Consider the following 19076-nt stretch of genomic DNA (forward strand, 5'->3'; position numbering starts at 1 on the left):
GTTGCTTACTGGCTGGTGGAAGTTCCCCCACGCCTGTAATCCCAGTGCACTTGGGGAGGCCTGACTGGTGGACTGCCTGAGCACACACAGGAGTTCAAGACTAACTCCAGCAACATGGTGAAACCCCTGTCTCTACTAAAATACAAAAAATTAGGCTGGCATGCAAGGTGTTCTCGTAGTCCCAGCTGTAGGCTGACGCAGGAGAATTGCTTGGACCTGGTAGGCAGAGGGCGGAGGTTGCAGCGAGCCGAGATCACACTGCTGCACTCCATTCTGGGCGACAAAGCAAGACTCTGTCTCAAAAAAAAAAAACAACTATAGTGTTTACTGTAACAGTTCTGTGGATCTTAAAGAAATTAAGAAGAAAAATTAGTCTTTTATGATTACTCATTTATTTATCATCTCCAGTCCTAGCATTCTTTGGTATCCTTCTAGTAGCAGTTTCTCCCCATTCTCTATTTGCTTCTGGACTCCAGATATACATTATGTAAGAACTTTTGATATTATCATGTAAGTCACTAAGACTCAGTTCTTTTTTAAGAAAGTCTCTCTCATCTACAGATTGGGTAATTTCTGTTGATCTGTCTTCAAGTTCAGTGGTTCTCCTGTCAAGCACATCCAGTAATTTTTTATATTACATATTGTAATCTTCAGTTATAGGTTTTTCCTTTGGTTCTTTTTCATTGTTTCTGAGATTTTCTGTGTAGTAAGTTTGTGCTTGTCTGTGTGGTTTTTTTGGAGACAAGTTCTTCCTCTGTCAGCCAGGTTGGAGTGTAGTCGCATGAACATGGCTCACTGCAGCCTTGACCTCCTAGGTTCAAGTCATCCTCCTGCCCCAATCTCCTGAGTAGCCAGGACTACAGGCATCTGCCACCATGCTCAAGCTAATTTTCATTTAATTTTTTCGTAGAGACAGAGTCTCACCATGTTACCTAGGCTGATCTCAAACTCATGGGCTCAACCAATCCTGTGGCCTTGGCCTCCCAAAGTGCTGGGAATACAGGTGTGAGTCACTGCACCTGGCCACCATGTAGTAACTTTGGATTGTATAGTCAACATTATAAATGAAATGTGAGACACTGGATGCTGTTAACATTCCTCTAAAGAGTTGTTTTTAATTTTAGCAGATACTTAACTTAGCTGAACTTGTGATTCGGTCCCTTCTGTAATAGCAACTGAAATCTCTGTTTTAGGTTTAGCTGGCTTTTTGGAGTTCTACCCTTTTTTGAGAGTCACCCAGAGATTTGGGCAGAATTTAGGTAATGCTCTTTGTGGATTTCTGTAATTCCCCTTTCGTGTACTAGTGACTGTTACGACAAATTCTTTTCTCCAGTTCTTCAAGCTACTAAAGGACTGGAGGTTTCTATCTTGAGTTGTCACTGCCCAGTATAGCTACAACTAGGGCCTGTCTTTCTACAAAAAGCAGTAATAAAAGGGGACAGGGAACTTGGGAGGTGCTATTTTCTTTCAGTTGTCACTACCCTTTCAGTTTTTGCCTGCTTTAGGGTGTACTCTAGCTCTTTAGATAGCTTCGAATATTTTATTTAGTGTTTACAGTAGTTATCTGCAGGAGGATTGGTTTTGTAGAAACTACTCCACTGTAACTGGTATTGGAACTCTTTCAGTAGAATATATATATGAGACAGGATCTCGCACTGTCACCCAGGCTGGAGTGCAGTGGCAGAGTCATGGCTCTCTGCAGCCTTGACCTTCTGGGGTCAGGCAGTCCACCTCAGCCTCCCATGTGCCACCACACCTGGCTAAATTTTTATTTTTGATATGCTGTGTTGTCCAGGCTGGTCTTGATCTCCTGAGCTTAAGCAATCCGCCTGACTCAGCCTCCCAAAGTGCCAAGTTTATAGGCGTGAGCCACCGTGCCTGGCTTATCTCTTTTTTAAAGCAAAACTATTAAGTCTCTTTCTTTTCCTGGTCCTTCAGTGTAGGAATGGAAAAATCGCAGTGCCTAAAGTCATTTTTAACTAGTCTTTGCCTTTCTTGCAGCTTCTCCTCTTAAGAACAATGATGAAGGCTCATTGGACATATACGCTGGGTTGGACAGTGCTGTTTCTGGTATGTGAATTCCATAAAATAGTTTCATTTTTTTGGTCAGTTCATTGTGTGTGTTTGTGGTTACCAAATCCTGGTATATCATAGCTCCTAAACAATTTGCCCATTCTTTGTAATTACACTGAGGTAATTCTTTTCTTTCTTTTTCCCCCACAATAACTTCCAGAACCCAATCTTAACCAAAGTTTGATCAGAAAAACAAATTAGCAAACAGGTTTATTCATCTCGGTCTCAGATTTGATTGAGCCTTGTGCAAAAACATTTTCTACTATTGAAGTGCAACTAGTGCTGGTGTCTGTTACTACTCACTTATACTCTTTTTTTTTTTTGAGACAGAGTCTCACTCTGTCGCCCAGGATTAAGTGCAGTGGCTTAATCTCGGCTCACTGCAACATCCGCCTGCCAGGTTCAAGTGGTTTTCCTGCCTCAGCCGCCCAAGTAGCTGGGACCACAGGCACGTGCCACCATGCCCAGCTAATTTTTTTGTATTTTTAGTAGAGACAAGGTTTCACCATGTTAGCCTGGATAGTCTCGATCTCCTGACCTCGTGATCTGCCCGCCTCTGCCTCCCAAAGTGCTGGGATTACAGGCATAAGTCACCACACCTGGCTGCACTCATACTCTTGTAGGTTATATGATATTAGAACATTTGAAAAGTGTAAGTTACTATAAGTATTTTTAAATGTATCAGTAAGAGTGATATGCTGAGAATCTAATGACCTATTCAAATTAGAAACCTTTTCCATAATCAGATTTCTTAAAGTTTTGAACAGTTATGATCTTCATACCTAATTTGGTTGACAACAACCATTTACGTAAATTGGTAGTCCATCTGTAAAATCAGTATAAATTTGGAATGTAGGAGAAGTGAAATGTAGGATGAAGTATAGGAGATGGAGAAATGTATAATCTTTGAAGTAGACAAAATATCAAAAAGTGTAACAAGGCTGGGCACTGTGGCTCACGCCTGTAATCCCAGCACTTTGCAAGGCTGAGGCAGGCGGATCACCTGAGGTCAGGAGTTCGAGACCAGCCTGGCCAACATGGCGAAACCTCGTTTCTACTAAAAATACGAAAAAAAAATTAGCTGGGTGTGGTGGCATGTGCCTATAGTCCCAACTACTCAGGGAGGCTGAGGCAGAAGAATCACTTGAACCCAGGAGGCGGAGGTTGCATTGAGCCAAGATCGCGTGACTGCGCTCCAACCTGGACGACAGAGGGAGACTCCATCTCAAAAAAAAAAGAAGGTGTAACAAATATTTTCACTTTGAGAGGCCAAGGCAGGTAGATTTCTTGAGGTCAAGAGTTCGAGACCAGCCTGGCCAACATGGTGAAACACCGTCTCACCATCTCTACTAAAAATACAAAAATTAGTGGGGCGTGGGGGTGTGCACCTGTAATCCCAGCTACTTGGGAGGCTGAGGCATGAAAATGGCTTGAACCTTGGAGGGTGATGCTACAGTAAGCCAAGATTTGCACCACTGCCACTGCACTCTAGCGTGGGTGACAGAGTGAGACTCAAAAAACAAAACAAAAAAGTATAACAAGTAATTTAATGGAAGGTTTTTTTGTTTGTTTGTTTGTTTTTAGACACTGCTTCCAAATCCTGTGTACCATCAAGAAATTGTTTGGACTTATATGAAGAGATCCTGACTGAAGAAGGAACTGCAAAGGAGGCAACATATAATGATGTATGGGTTGCTACAATTATTAAGGACAGTTATTTACTATTTTGTAGCTTCTGAAGAACAGTCAACTGCTTAGTTTTGAACAAATATTTTGTTTAGGAACTTAGCTCTTAGATTAATAAATATTTAAGTCAGTTTTTGTCTTCAGACCTGCTTTTTAAAGGAATGTTTTCTGAATACTTGTCTAAATTTAGTTACAATTTTGCTTCCCAATTTAAGCATCTGAGTATGAAACCTCAGCAGGCAAACAGTGTTATAACATTTTTTCTTTTCATAATATGTACAAAGTTAAATTATATGTTGCATAAAATGTCCTGAGACTTGTATTTCTTTCTACTATATTTGAATTTTAAGGTTTGGATGTTGAATGTGAAACTAAACAAAATAGATTATTTGTAGGCTTAACTTTAAAACTGGTGATCTTTCTGGTAGAAGTAGACCTCATCTGCCTTCTTAGTGAATTGATTTGCAAATTTTAAAATATTTTGAAATGCCAATTAAACTAAGAAAATAATTTTGAATGATAATCCTTTTATATTTTATAGTTGCAAGTAGAATATGGAAAATGTCAACTGCAAATGAAAGAGCTGATGAAAAAGTTTAAAGAAATACAGACACAGGTAGGGTATAAATGAAAACATAAAAAACAAATTACCAGGCACAGTGACTCACACCAGTAATTTTAGCACTTTGAGAGGCAGAGGTGGGAGGTTTGCTTGAGGCCAGGAGTTTGAGCCCAGCCTTGGCAAGGTAGCGAAACCTCATCTCTACAAAAAATTAAAACAATTAGCTGTGTATGGCCCCCCTAGCTACTTAGGAGGCTGAGGAGGGAGGACCCTTGAACTCAGGAGTTTGAAGTTACAGTGAGCTGTGATTGTGCCACTGCACTCCAGCCTGGGTGACAGAGGAAGACACTAGCACTTTAAAAAAAAAAAAAGTTATTATAAATAGAAATTAAAATGTTAAAGTGTTGACAGTTTATAAAAAAGCTTTCTTTTAGTATTAAATGAAATAGCAAATGTGGCAAGAATGCATTATTTCCTGAGTTGATGAAATTGAATGAAATAGCAAATATGGCAAATATGCATTATTTCCCGAGTTGATGAAACTGATAAAACAGCTTGATTTGTTAAATGACATTGATATAAAGGGTCTGTTAGACTTAGGTCAATTAATAGTTAATTAATAGAAAATTTGTGGAGATGATGACAACTGGTTTAAAACAATGGTTTTGAGGAACAAAGATATGAGTCTAAAATGGCTCTTGGGGGACACTGATGATGCCGTCACAGCTTTTGCCAGAATGACCCATTTTGTGACTGCACTGCAAAAATCAGGAATGTCATGTCCTGTTCTAGTTATCACTTTTTGGTAAAATTGTTTCTCTTCCTTCTCTTTCCCCTGAAAGAACCAGTGAACTATCAATTCTTTCTTAGTTTATCTTAGGGACTAATACATCTTTTTTTTTTTTTTTTTTTGACAGAGCCTTGCTCTGTTGCCACGCTGGAGTGCAGTGGCACAATCTTGGCTCACTGCCGTCTCCAGCTCACTGCAACCTCCACCTCCCACACTCAAGTGGTTCCCCTGCCTCAGCCTCCCAAGTAGCTGGGATTACAGGCACCCGCCATGACACCTGGCTAATGTTTGTATTTTTAGTAGAGACAGGGTTTCAGCATGTTGGCCAGGCTGGTCTTGAACTCCTGACCTTAGGTGATCCACCCACCTCGGCCTCCCAAAGTCCTGGGATTACAGGCATGAGTCACCGCACCCAGACCGGACTAATACATGTTTGCAAGTTTAACCAAAGCTGTTGAATATAACCTAATTCTTATCATTTTTATTTTCAATTTTCAAGATCATGGCCAGGCAGAACTTACTTTTTCTGCTGTTCATTGGTTTTTCATTTCAATCTCTGTTTTAAGTAGTTTCACTTTAAGTGGGACTATTTCTGGTGCCAGTTATCTTCTCATAGTCTCAGCTTCCCCACCTGTATAAGGGGGATAAGAGTACTCCTCATGGCTTATAAATGTGTGATGCCTGCATGTAGTTAACATTCGATAATTATCAGCTAATATATGTAGTAGTATTAGTAACCCTGTAGGTATGTACTTTATTAATATATTTTGTGGTGTTTTAGAATTTCAGCTTAATAAACGAAAACCAGTCTCTTAAGAAGAATATTTCAGCACTTATCAAAACTGCCAGGGTGGAAATAAACCGCAAGGATGAAGAAATAAGTAATCTTCACCAAAGGTATTACTGAGCGGTGTAGTTGTTATAAATTATGTGGGTATTGATATGTGGAATATTTTTAACTTTGAGAGGAAAGATGAAAATAATGTTTTTTGTTTTCTGTTTGTTTTTTTTTTTTTCCAGAGACAGGGTCTCATTTTGTCACCCAGGCTGGAATGCAGTGGTGTAATTATAAGTCAGTGCAACCTCCACCTCCTGGGCTCAAGGGATCCTCCTTCCTCAGCCTTCCAAGTAGCTGAGACAACAGTTGTACAACACCATGTCTGCCTGATTTTTTTATTTTTTATTTTTGGTGGAGACAGGGTCTCACTATGTAGCCCACACTGGTCTTGAACTCCTGGCCTCAAGTGATCCTACTGCCTCTACCTCCCAAAGTGTTAGGATTATAAGGGTGAGCCACCATGCCTGGCCCATATGTGATTATTAATAGAACATTGTGGCCAGGCTCAGTGGCTCGTACCTGTAATCCCAGCACTTTGGGAGGCTGAGGGGGACAGGTCACTCGAGCTCAAGAGTTGTAGACCAGCCTGGCCAACAGGGTGAAACCCTGTCTCTACTAAAAATACAAATATTTGGTTGGGCGCAGTGGCTCATGCCTGTAATCCTAGCATTTTGGGAGGCCAAGGCGGGCAGATCATGTGAGGTCAGGAGTTCGAGACCAGCCTGACCAACATGGTGAAACCCCATCTCTATTAAAAGAAAAATACAAAATTCGCTGGACATGGTGGTGCATACCCAGAATCACAGCTACTCGGGAGGCCGAGGCAGGAGAATCTCTTGAACCCAGGAGGCAGAGGTTGCCGAGATTGTGCCATTGCACTCGAGCCTGGGCAACAAGAGTGAGACTCCATCTCAAAAAAAAAAAATTAGCCAGGCGTGGTGGTAGACACCTATAATTCTACCTACTTGGGAGGCTGAGGCAAGAGAATCACTTGAAGCTGGGAGCAGAGGTTGCAGTGAGCTGAGGTCATACCACTGCATTCCATCCTTGGTGACAGCCTGACTCCATCTCTAAAGAAAAGGAAGCAAATAAAAATAGAACATTGCTACATATTTCTCTGAATATATTTAGTTTCCTAAAACACTGAGTTCTTGCTCTACTACTATTTGCCCTGATGAGATGATGGTGTATATGTCATGGGTTCTTCTAGGTCCCCACTAAATTACTAAAATATCAAGAGGGCATCTGTGCTCATGTACCCTATTAATCAACAGCCTTTATACTATCCCTCAATTGTATATTCTTTCCTCTCTCAAGGGGATTTTCTCCATTAATTTCTCTCTTTTATTGGTTGGAGGCAATATTTTGCTCCAGAGAGAAGTTCATATCTTCATAGCCAAACCTCTGAAAAAGTTGTCTAAACTTGTTTTCATTTTCTTTCTTTCTACTAACTCACTTTGTTTTTTTTTTTTTTTGAGATGGAGTCTCACTCTGTCGCCAGGCTGGAGTGCAGTGGCACGATCTTGGCTCACTGCAACCTCCCCGTCCTGGGTTCAAGTAGTTCTCCTGCCTCAGCCTCCTGAGTAGCTAGGACTACAGGCACGTGCCACCATGCCCAGCTAATTTTTATATTTTTAGTAGAGATGGGGTTTTACCATGTTGGCCAGGATGGTCTTGATCTCTTGACCTCATGATCCGCCCGCCTCAGCCTCCCAAAGTGCTGGGATTACAGGCATGAGCCATTGTGCCCAGCCTTTTTTTTTTTTCGAGACAGCCTCACTCTGTTGCCCAGGCTGGAGTGCGATGGTGCAGTCTCGGCTCACCACAACCTTTGCCTCTCAGGTTCAAGCAGCTCTGCCTCCCGAGTAGCCGGGATTACAGGCACTCGCCACCACACCCGGCTAATTAAAGAAAAATTTTGTTTTATATTTTGAGACAGAGTCTCGCTTTGTTGCCCAGCTGGAGTGCAGTGGCGTGATCTCAGCTTACTTCAACCTCCACCTCCTGGGTTCAAACATTATCCTGCCTCAGCCTCCTGAGTAACTGGGATTACAGGCACCCGCCACCACGCTGGTTAATTTTTGTATTTTTAGTAGAGACAGGGTTTCACCATATTGGTCAGGCTGGTCTCAAACTCCTGACCTCAGGTGACCCACCTGCCTCAGCCTACCAATGTTCTGGGATTACAGACATGAGCCACTGCACCCAGCCTACACCCAGCTAATATTTTTGTGTTTTTAGTAGACACGGACAGGGTTTCACTATGTTGGTCAGGCTGGTCTTGAACTCCTGACCTCAGGTGATCCACCCATCTTGACCTCCCAAAGTGCTGAGATTTCAGGCATGAGCCACCTGTGCCCAGCTTTTTTTTTTTTTTTTTTAAGGCAGAGTCTTGCTCTGTTGCCCAGTGCAGTGGCGTGATCTCAGCTCATTGCAACCTTTGCCTGCTGGGTTCAAGTGATCCTCCCACCTCAGCCTCCCCAGTAGCTGGGATTACAGGCATGCACCACCTGTAAAAAATTTAAGAAAAAAAAACAAAAAACAAAAAACAATGGTTTTTTGTATTTTTAGTAGACGGGGTTTCACGATTTTGTCCAGGCTGGCCTCGAACTCCTGACCTCAAGTGATCTGCCTGCCTTGGCCCTCCAAAGTGCTGGGATTACAGGCATGAGCCACTGCACCCAGCTTCAAGGGTGTTCCTTTTATGGTTAGTGCTTTTCGTGTTTACATTTCCCCAGTGATCTCAAAGGTATCTACCAACAGTTGGTCGGTTGAGTCAGTATCTATATTGGTTTCCTGGGTTAGTGTAACAAAACTACCAGAAATGGGTGGCCTAAACAACCAAAATTTGTCTCACAGTTCTGGAGGCTAGAAGTCCAAAATGAAAGTGTCAGCAAAGTTAGTTTATTTTGAGGGCTCTGAAGGAAGGATCTGATTCAGGCCTCTGCAGTTGTAGATGGTTGTCTACTTCCTGTGTCTCCTAGGACATCACTTTAACTTGATTACTTCTGTAAAGACCCTTTAAATAAGGTCATATTCTGAAGAACAATGAGTTAGAACTTCAAATTATGAATTTGGTCAGGAGAGGGGACACAATCAACTCATAACAGGGTTCATATGAGGTTTACATATTGTTTTAGGTTGTATGTTTTTCTAATCCTCTTATAACAATCGCCCTATATTTCTGATTTTTGTAAGTTTTGGGTTTTTCTACACATTTAATACTGATTAGAAATAGATATATGAAATTTCAAAGAAATTATAGAAGTTCAGGAAGATGAAGTTATTACCAGAAGCTAAAATGGGCCAGGCACGGTGGCTCACACCTGTAATTCCAGTACTTTGGGAAGCAAAGGCAAGAGAATTGCTTAAGTCCGGGAGTTTGAGACCAGCCTGCACAGCATAGTGAGATCCCATCTCTATGAAAAATTAAAAATTAGCTGGGCATGGTGGCGTGTGCCTATAGTCCCAGCTACTTGGGAGGTTGAAGTGAGAGGATTGCTTGAGCCTAGGATATCAAGGCTGCAGTGAGCCATGATCATGCCGCTGCACTCAGCCTGGGTGAAAGAGGGAGACCCTGTCTCAAAAAAAAAAAAAGCTAAATTGAGCTATCTGCATTTTATTGCTATGAAACCTACCAGTTTTTTTAAACACTAATATAAAACCTTAGGACTTAGATTTTTGTTTGTTTTAAACAGTAAATATATACCATTCTCCTAGGAAAGAATTACAACTCTTTATTCCTTTTTACTTTTGCATAGTATATAACGCCTTAAGATGGCCATTGGTGCTTTGGCTTGCTATGGGATTGTATGTGAAACAGAAAAACTACGATAGAGAATTATGTAGAGTTTTACTTTGATCATGTCTGTTGTTTAGCAAGATTTTACTTTTCCTTGTGTTTCAGTTGAGCCAGAATGAATAAGGCAAGAAAATAATGTCACTTGTTCTAAAAGAAGTGAACTTGTGGTTAGCTGGGGAGTTATGCACTGTGGTGAAGTAAGTCTGAGAGCCATTGGCAAGTATTGGGATAGATCCTCAGGTCCTCAAAACTTATTTGAGCAAAGCACGTGAAAGAGAATTTCATGTTTTAAAAACAGGCTAATTTAGTTGGAAGCTGGTAATTTCTTTTTCTTCTTTTTTTTAGGGACAGGGTCTCACTTCGTTCTGTCACCCAGGCTGGAGTGCAATAGCGCAGTCATGGCTCACTGCAGCCTCAACCTCCTGGTCTTAAGTGATCCTCCCACCTCAGCCTTCCAAGTAGCTAGGACCACAGGCATGTACCACTATGCCTGACTAATTAAAACAAAAAATTTTTTTAGAGACAGGATGTCACTATGTTGCCCAGGTTGATCTTGAACTCCTGGGCTCAAACAAGTGATCCTCCCGCCTTGGCCTCCTAAAATGCTGGTATTACAGGCATGAGCCACCACACCTGGCCAAAGCTGGTAATTTCTTTCTCAACCAGGAGGTTGAGGCTGAGACAGAGTCTTGCTCTGTCACCCAGGCTGGAGTACAGTGGCACAGTCTCAGCTCACTGCAACCTCTGCCTCCCAGGTTCAAGCAATTCTCCTGCCTCAGCCTCCCAAGTAGCTGGGATTACAGGTGCCTGCCACCACACCTGCCTAATTTTTTTGTATTTTTAGTAGAGACGGGGTTTCACCATGTTGGCCAGGCTGATCTCGAACTCCTGACCTCAAGTGATCCACCTGCCTTGGCCTCCCAAAGTGCTGGGATTACAGGCATGAGTCACCATGCCTGGCCAAAGCTGGTAATTCTTAATCATGAATTACTCATGTGAATAAAGTTTGGAATATTGCAAATATAATTTAACTTTTTTTTTTTTGTTTTTATTTCTCAATAGATTGTCTGAGTTTCCACATTTTCGAAATAATCATAAAACCGCAAGGACATTTGATACAGTTAAAACAAAAGATCTTAAATCTAGATCTCCACATTTGGATGATTGTTCAAAGACTGATCACAGAGCTAAAAGTGATGTTTCTAAAGATGTACATCATAGCACTTCACTGCCAAATCTGGAAAAGGAAGGAAAATCACATTCTGATAAAAGGAGTACTTCACATTTACCTATATCTGTCGAGAAACACTGCACTAATGGTGTTTGGTCGCGTTCTCATTATCAGGTTGGTGAGGGTAGCTCAAATGAGGATAGTAGAAGAGGAAGAAAAGATATTAGACATAGCCAGTTCAACAGAGGAACTGAAAGAGTACGAAAAGACTTAAGTCCTGGCTGTGGTGATGGTGAACCAAGGATACTGGAGGCTAGTCAAAGGCTACAAGGACATCCTGAGAAATATGGTAAAGGTGAACCAAAGACTGAAAGCAAAAGTTCAAAGTTTAAAAGTAACTCAGATTCTGACTATAAAGGTGAACGCATTAACTCTTCTTGGGAGAAAGAGACCCCTGGAGAAAGGTCACACAGTCGAGTAGACTCTCAAAGTGACAAAAAACTAGAAAGACAAAGTGAAAGATCACAAAATATAAATAGGAAAGAAGTTAAATCACAAGACAAAGAAGAAAGAAAAGTTGATCAAAAACCTAAGTCAGTAGTAAAGGACCAAGATCACTGGAGAAGATCTGAACGAGCATCACTTCCTCATTCCAAGAACGAAATAACAACATTTTCTCATAATTCAAGTAAATACCATGTAGAAGAGAGAAGAGGATGGGAAGATTGTAAAAGAGACAGGAGTGTAAACAGTCATAGTTTTCAAGATGGAAGATGTCCATCTTTTCTTTCAAACAGTAGAACTCACAAAAACATTGACTCTAAGGAAGTTGATGCTATGCACCAGTGGGAAAACACACCTTTAAAAGCAGAAAGACATAGAACCGAAGATAAGAGGAAAAGAGAACGAGAAAGCAAAGAAGATAATAAGCATATTAGAAATGAAAAAAGAGTACCTACAGAACATTTTCAGAAGGTTAATAAGGAAACTAAGAAAACCACTTCTGATTTAAAGAAACAGAATGAACCAAAGACTGATAAGGGAGAAGTCCCTGATAATGGAGTTTCTGAAGGAGCACATAATAAAGAGCTTGCAATGAAAGCTGAGAATGGTCCAAATGAAACAAAAAACAAAGACCTAAAATTGAGTTTTATGGAAAAATTGAACTTAACTCTTTCTCCTGCTAAAAAGCAACCTGTTTCTCAGGATAATCAGAATAAAACAACTGATGTTCCCAAGTCCAGTGGTGTATGTGATTCAGAGTGTTCAGTGCAAGCTAAAACAGTGGCATATGTTCCCTCCGTCAGTGAACATATCTTGGGGGAAGCCTCTGTCAGTGAACATACCATGGGGGAAACGAAGTCATCATTATTGGAACCAAAGGTTGCTCTTTTAGCAGTGACTGAACCCAGGATTGGTATCTCAGAAACCAAAATGGAAGAAGAAAATAGTTTGTTAGTTAGATCTGTTGACAATACTATGCATTGTGAAGTGCCCATTTGTGGTACAGAGACTTCCTTCCCATCTCCTATGGAAATACAACAGACAGAATCCTTGTTTCCATCAACAGGAATGAAACAAACCATTAATAATGGAAGGGCAGCAGCTCCTGTGGTAATGGATGTATTACAAACAGATGTGTCTCAAAACTTTGGATTGGAATTGGATACCAAAAGAAATGATAATTCAGATTCTTGTGGTATTTCTGAAGGTATGGAAATGAAGGTAGCACTTTCAACAACAGTGGGTGAAACCACTGAAAGCATTTTGCAGCCTTCAATTGAGGAAGCTGATATTTTGCCAATAATGCTTTCAGAAGATAATAACCCAAAATTTGAGCCTTCTGTTGTAGTTACACCACTTGTTGAGAGTAAGTCATGTCATTTGGAGCCTTGCTTACCTAAAGATACTCTAGATTCTTCACTTCAGCAGACTGAGTTAATGGACCACAGAATGGCAACTGGTGAAACAAACTCAGTATATCATGATGATGATAACTCGGTTTTGAGCATTGACCTTAATCACCTGAGACCTATTCCAGAAGCTATCAGCCCTCTGAATAGTCCAGTGAGACCTGTAGCAAAAGTTCTTAGAAATGAAAGCCCACCTCAAGTTCCAGTATATAATAACAGTCATAAAGGTAATAGTTTATATTCTATAACTTTGCTTTTTTTGAGAATGTAAAATACATAAGATAAATTGGTGATATTCTTTTTTGATAACATAAAAAGTAGGCCGGGCACAGTGGCTCACGCCTGTAATCCCAGCACTTTTGGGAGGCTGAGGCAGGCGGAACTACAGGCACGTGCCACCACTCCCAGCTAATTTTTTTTTTTTTTTTTTGAGACGGAGTCAAGCTCTGTCGACCAGGCTGGAGTGCAGTGGCCAGATCTCAGCTCACTGCAAGCTCTGCCTCCCGGGTTTACGCCATTCTCCTGGCTCAGCCTCCCGAGTAGCTGGGACTACAGGCGCCTGCCACCTCGCCCGGCTAGTTTTTTGTATTTTTTAGTAGAGACGGGGTTTCACCGTGTTAACCAGGATGGTCTCGATCTCCTGACCTTGTGATCTGCCCGTCTCGGCCTCCCAAAGTGCTGGGATTACAGGCTTGAGCCACCGCGCCCGGCCTCCCAGCTAATTTTTGTATTTTTTTTTTAGTAGAGATAGGGTTTGACCATATTGGCCAGGCTGGTCTCGAACTCCTGACCTTGTGATCTGCCCGTCTTGGCCTCCCAAAGTGCTGGGATTACAGGCGTGAGCCCCCACACCCAGCCAGAGTTGTTTTTTTGTTTTTGTTTTTTTTTTTCTGAGACAGAGTCTCACTGTGTCGCCAGGCTGCAGTGCAGTGGCGTGATCTCAGCTCACTGCAACTTCTGCCTCCCAGCCCAAGTGATTCTCCTGCCTCAGCCTCCCAAGTACCTGGGATTACAAGCACCCGCCACCATGCCCGGCCCTGAGCACTTTTTGAGACCAATAAAAACCAGAGATACAGGCCAGGCGTGGTGGCTCACACATGTAATCCTAGCAGTTTGGGAGGCTGAGGCAGGTAGATCATGAGGTCAGGAGTTCGAGACCAGCCTGGCCAACATGGTGAAACCCTGTCTCTACTAAAAATACAAAAATTAGCTGGGCATGGGGGCAGGCGCCTGTCGTCCCAGCTACTAGGGAGGCTGAGGCAGGAGAATTGGCTTGAACCCAGGAGGTAGAGGTTACAGTGAGCCAAGATTGCACCACTGCACTCCAGCCTGGGTAACACAGCAAGACTTCTCAAAACAAAATCAATGATGCAAGTATTAGGCATTAACATTCTGCTTCAAAAAGAACTAGTAAAATAGTGAATTGCCTCAGTATTTAATTTTTTGTTACATATAATATTTAATATGGACATGTCAAATGACTAAACTTTATTTTTATCTTCTATAAATGTATTTAATATATTTTTCTCTTCTACAGATGTGTTTTTACCAAATTCAGCTCATTCTACCTCTAAGAGTCAGTCTGATCTCAATAAGGAAAATCAAAAGCCAATTTACAAATCTGACAAATGTACAGAAGCAGACACATCTAAGAATTCACCATTAGATGAATTAGAAGAAGGGGAAATTAGAAGTGATAGTGAAACATCTAAACCACAAGAAAGTTTTGAAAAAAATTCCAAGCCTAGAGCGTCGGCTAATGTGCGGAAGTCAAAGACTATCCCACGACATGGGAAAAGTACTGTGGGTTTGGATAAAGACAGTAGGAAAACACATGTAAGAATCCATCAGACCAATAACAAATGGAATAAAAGACCTGATAAATCTAGCAGATCTTCAAAAACGGAGAAGAAAGATAAAGTGATGAGCACTTCCAGCTTGGAAAAAATAGTTCCAATTATTGCTGTACCCTCTTCTGAACAAGAGATCATGCACATGTTACGAATGATAAGAAAACATGTAAGGAAAAATTATATGAAATTCAAGGCAAAATTTTCATTAATACAATTTCATAGAATTATTGAGTCAGCAATTTTGAGTTTTACATCTCTAATTAAACATCTCAACTTACACAAAATCTGTAAGTCAGTGACTACCTTACAGAAGAATCTCTGTGATGTTATAGAGTCTAAACTTAAGCAAGTTAAAAAAAATGGCATAGTTGATCGTTTATTTGAACAGCAGCTACCAGATATGAAAAAAAAATTGTGGAAGTTTGTAGATGACCAACTTGATTATTTGTTTGCAAAGCTTAAGAAAATCTTAGTTCAGTTTTGTGATTCCAAAAACTTTGGAAGAGATAGTGATGAAGGCAAACCTGAAAAAACAAGTAAACAGAATGCACAGTATTCAGATTGTCAGAAAGGGAGTGGGTACAACTCCAACAAAGAATTGCTGAAAAAAAAATTATCAAAATCAGAAGACTGTGTTCATTATAAGTCTTTAGTGGGATGTAAAAAATCTGAGGAAAAATACCAAGACCAAAATAACTCCAGTATTAACACTGTAAAGCATGACAGTAAAAAAAATTTTAACAACTGCTTTGATAATACAAAGAACTCTCAATCCGAAGAGCGCTCCTTGGAACTACACTGTTCAAGCACCCCAAAGTCGGAAAAAAATGAAGGAAGCAGTATAGAGGATGCACAGACATCCCAGCATGCAACTTTGAAGCCAGAACGAAGTTTTGAGATTCTTACTGAACAGCAAGCATCTAGCCTTACTTTTAATTTAGTGAGTGATGCACAAATGGGTGAAATATTTAAAAGTTTGTTGCAAGGTTCTGATCTTTTAGATAGTAGTGTTAACTGTACTGAAAAAAGTGAGTGGGAGTTAAAGACTCCGGAGAAGCAGTTGCTAGAGACTCTTAAGTGCGAGTCTATACCAGCTTGTACAACAGAAGAGCTAGTTTCAGGGGTGGCTTCTCCATGTCCTAAAATGATTAGTGATGATAATTGGTCATTATTATCATCTGAGAAAGGTCCGTCTCTGTCTTCAGGGCTTTCATTGCCAGTTCATCCTGATGTGTTGGATGAAAGTTGTATGTTTGAAGTGTCTACTAACCTACCTTTAAGTAAAGATAATGTGTGTAGTGTAGAAAAGAGCAAGCCCTGCGTTTCTTCCATACTTTTTGAAGATCTAGCAGTCTCTTTAACAGTACCATCACCTCTGAAGTCAGATGGTCATCTCAGTTTTTTAAAGCCTGATGTTTCGTCTAGTTCAACTCCTGAAGAAGTCATTAGTGCTCATTTTAGTGAAGATGCATTACTTGAGGAAGAGGATGCATCTGAGCAAGATATTCATTTAGCTCTGGAGTCTGATAATTCAAGCAGTAAATCAAGTTGTTCTTCTTCCTGGACAAGCCGATCTGTTGCTCCAGGCTTTCAGTACCACCCTAATCTACCTATGCATGCCGTCATAATGGAAAAGTCCAATGATCATTTTATTGTGAAAATACGACGTGCAACACCATCTACCTCTTCTGGTCTTAAACAGAGTATGATGCCTGATGAATCATTGACATCTTTGCCCAGACATGGAAAGGAAGCTGATGAAAGAGCAGATAAGGAATATATTTCATGTCAGAACACAGTTTTTAAATCTGTGGAGGAATTGGAAAATTCCAACAAAAATGTTGATAACAGCAAGTCAACTCATGAAGAACAGAGCTCTATGATACAAACACAGGTTCCTGATATATATGAATTTCTTAAAGATGCTTCAGGTAAGATGGGTCATCGTGATGAAGTATCTGATGAATGTTTCAAATTGCATCAAGTATGGGAAACAAAAGTGCCTGAAAGCATTGAAGAATTGCCTTCAATGGAAGAAATCTCACACTCTGTCGGGGATCATCTTCCAAACACATATATAGATCTAACGAAAGATCCAGTCACTGAAACCAAAAACTTGGGGGAATTCATAGAAGTAACAGTTTTAAATATTGATCAGTTGGGATGTTCTGGAGGCACTTTAAATCAAAGTGCTCAAATATTAGACAATTCTTTGCAGGCTGATACTGTAGGTGCTTTTATTGATTTGACACAAGATGCTTCAAGTGAGACTAAAAATGAAGGTAATCATCCTGAATTAGCTGTTGAAGACTTGGGATGTGGGGTGATACAGGTAGATGAAGATAATTGTAAGGAAGAAAAGGCACAAATGGCAAACAGGCCTTTGGAGTGCATTGTTGAGGAAACCTATATCGACTTGACCACAGAATCTCCCAGTTCATGTGAAGTAAAAAAGGATGAATTAAAATCAGAGCTAGGATCAAATTGTGTTAACTCGGAGTTGCCTGGGACTTTGCATAATGCTCACAAAAAGAGAAGAAACCTTTCTGATCTAAATCATTCTCATAAAAAACAAAGAAAGGAAACAGATTTAACCAATAAGGAAAAGACCAAGAAACCTACCCAAGATTCTTGTGAGAATGCTGAAGCTCACCGAAAGAAAGCCAGTAAGAAGAGGGCCCCTCCTGTGAATAAAGATCCCTTATCATTAAAGGCAACCCCAGGGATTAAGGATTCATCAGCAGCACTTGCCACTTCTACGAGCCTTTCTGCAAAGAATGTTATTAAAAAGAAGGGAGAAATTATCATTTTATGGACAAGGTAAGAATCTTGTGAGGCATTTAAATCACCAGGAAATTTTGAGCTCAGAAATCTAATCTGTCTGGCTGGGCACGGTGGCTCATGCCTGTAATCCCAATACTTTGGGACGCTAAGGCAGGTGGAGCACTTGAGCCCAGGTCCCAAACCCAGGAGTTTGGGACCAGCTTGAGCAACAAGGCAAATTTATGTCTCTATAAAAAATACAAAAATTAGGGCTGGGGGCGGTGGCTCACGCTTGTAATCCCAGCACTTTGGGAGGCCGAGGCGGGCAGATCACGAGGTCAGGAGATCGAGACCATCCTGGCTAACATGGTGAAACCCCGTGTCTACTAAAAATACAAAAATTTAGCCAGGCGTGGTGGCACGCGCCTGTAGTCCCAGCTACTCAGGAGGCTGAGGCAGGAGAACGGCAGGATCCCGGGAGGCGGAGCTTGCAGTGAGCCGAGATAGCGCCACTGCATTCTAGCCTGGGCAACAGAGCAAGACTCCGTCTCAAAAAAAAGAAAAAAAAATAAAAAAATTAGCCAGGTGTTGTGGTGCAGGCCTGTGGTCCCAGCTACTTGGGAGGCTGAGGCAGGAGGATCACTTGAGCCTGGGAGCTGGGAGGCGATTGTACTCCAGCCTGGGTGACAGAGCAAAACCCTGTCTCAAAAAGAAAAAAAAAAAACCTAAAGATACCTAATCTGTCATGTCTTCATAACTTTATCCTAAAATAAAGAAAATGATGACTTCAAAAGTGGCCAAATTTAGTTGAAGATACATTCTAGAGTACAGTCCTGCTGTACTGTTGTACAGTCTAGAACAGTGGCTCTTAACCAGAGGTGTGCAGTAGCACCATGGATAGAAGTTTTCACTTTGAAAAGCTCTAGTGTGAAGTTAAAAAGAAAAAAGTGAAGTGAAAAAAAGTGAAAAAGTGTGTTTTAACTTCACTTTTTAAATTAAAAACAATTATTTCATTTGGAAGGAACTGGTGTAAGCACATCTTAGAGGGAATGACAAGTGATGAAACAGCCAAAAATGGGAGTGTTGGTACAAGTTGGTGCAAAACCACAATTACTTTTGCAGCAACCTAATAATTTGATTTTTCTTCCAAATTAGAAGTTTACAGTTTTGTAAACCATTTGTACTTTTGAGGGTTTTTGTTTGTTTTGAGACAAAGAGTTTCACTTTTGTTGCCCAGGCTGGAGTGCAGTGGTACCATCTTGGCTCACTGCAACCTCTGCCTCCTGAGTAGCTGGAATTACAGGGGCATGCCACCACGCCCAGCTAATTTTGTATTTTTAGTAGAGACGGGGTTTCTCCATGTTGGTCAGGCTGGTCTCGAACTCCTGACCTCAGGTGATCCGCCCACCTCCCGAAGTGCTGGATTATAGGCATGAGCCACCATGCCCGTACACTTATGAGTTTTATATGAACTGTTTAAGGAAATCAAGACCCCATTCAGATGTAAAAGTAACCACAGTTATGAATCATTGGACTAGAGGTAGATATACTTGACTAGAATGCTTAATGAGAGAAGCTTAATTTTGTGAAAACTGGTGATCAGTTTTGTTAATTCCACAGTCCTC

General features: G+C 41.0%; 1 protein-coding gene across 13 annotated transcripts in view; it reads left to right on the forward strand.

The window, feature by feature from the left end:
- Positions 1-19076, forward strand: part of CASP8AP2 (caspase 8 associated protein 2) — a 46727-nt gene that overhangs the window by 22010 nt on the left and 5641 nt on the right. For 9 of the 13 annotated variants that reach the window (XR_004184351.1, XR_004184356.1, XR_004184355.1 and 6 more), the window contains 6 exons: positions 2002-2070; positions 3658-3758; positions 4301-4375; positions 5893-6008; positions 10814-13062; positions 14373-17508. Coding sequence is in view for 5 of the 13 variants with exons in the window: in XM_021937600.2 (XP_021793292.2) it covers positions 2002-2070; positions 3658-3758; positions 4301-4375; positions 5893-6008; positions 10814-13062; positions 14373-17508 (5746 nt within the window). In the remaining 8 variants the exon portion in view is untranslated. Of the gene's footprint in view, positions 1-1193; positions 1260-2001; positions 2071-3657; positions 3759-4300; positions 4376-5892; positions 6009-9856; positions 9949-10813; positions 13063-14372; positions 17509-19076 lie in introns of those variants that run through there. The other 4 variants (XR_004184353.1, XR_004184352.1, XR_004184354.1 and 1 more) reach the window with 2 other exon arrangements.

Source organism: Papio anubis, chromosome 6 (assembly GCF_008728515.1).
Source record: "Papio anubis isolate 15944 chromosome 6, Panubis1.0, whole genome shotgun sequence".
In the NCBI taxonomy this organism is placed as follows: domain Eukaryota; kingdom Metazoa; phylum Chordata; class Mammalia; order Primates; family Cercopithecidae; genus Papio; species Papio anubis.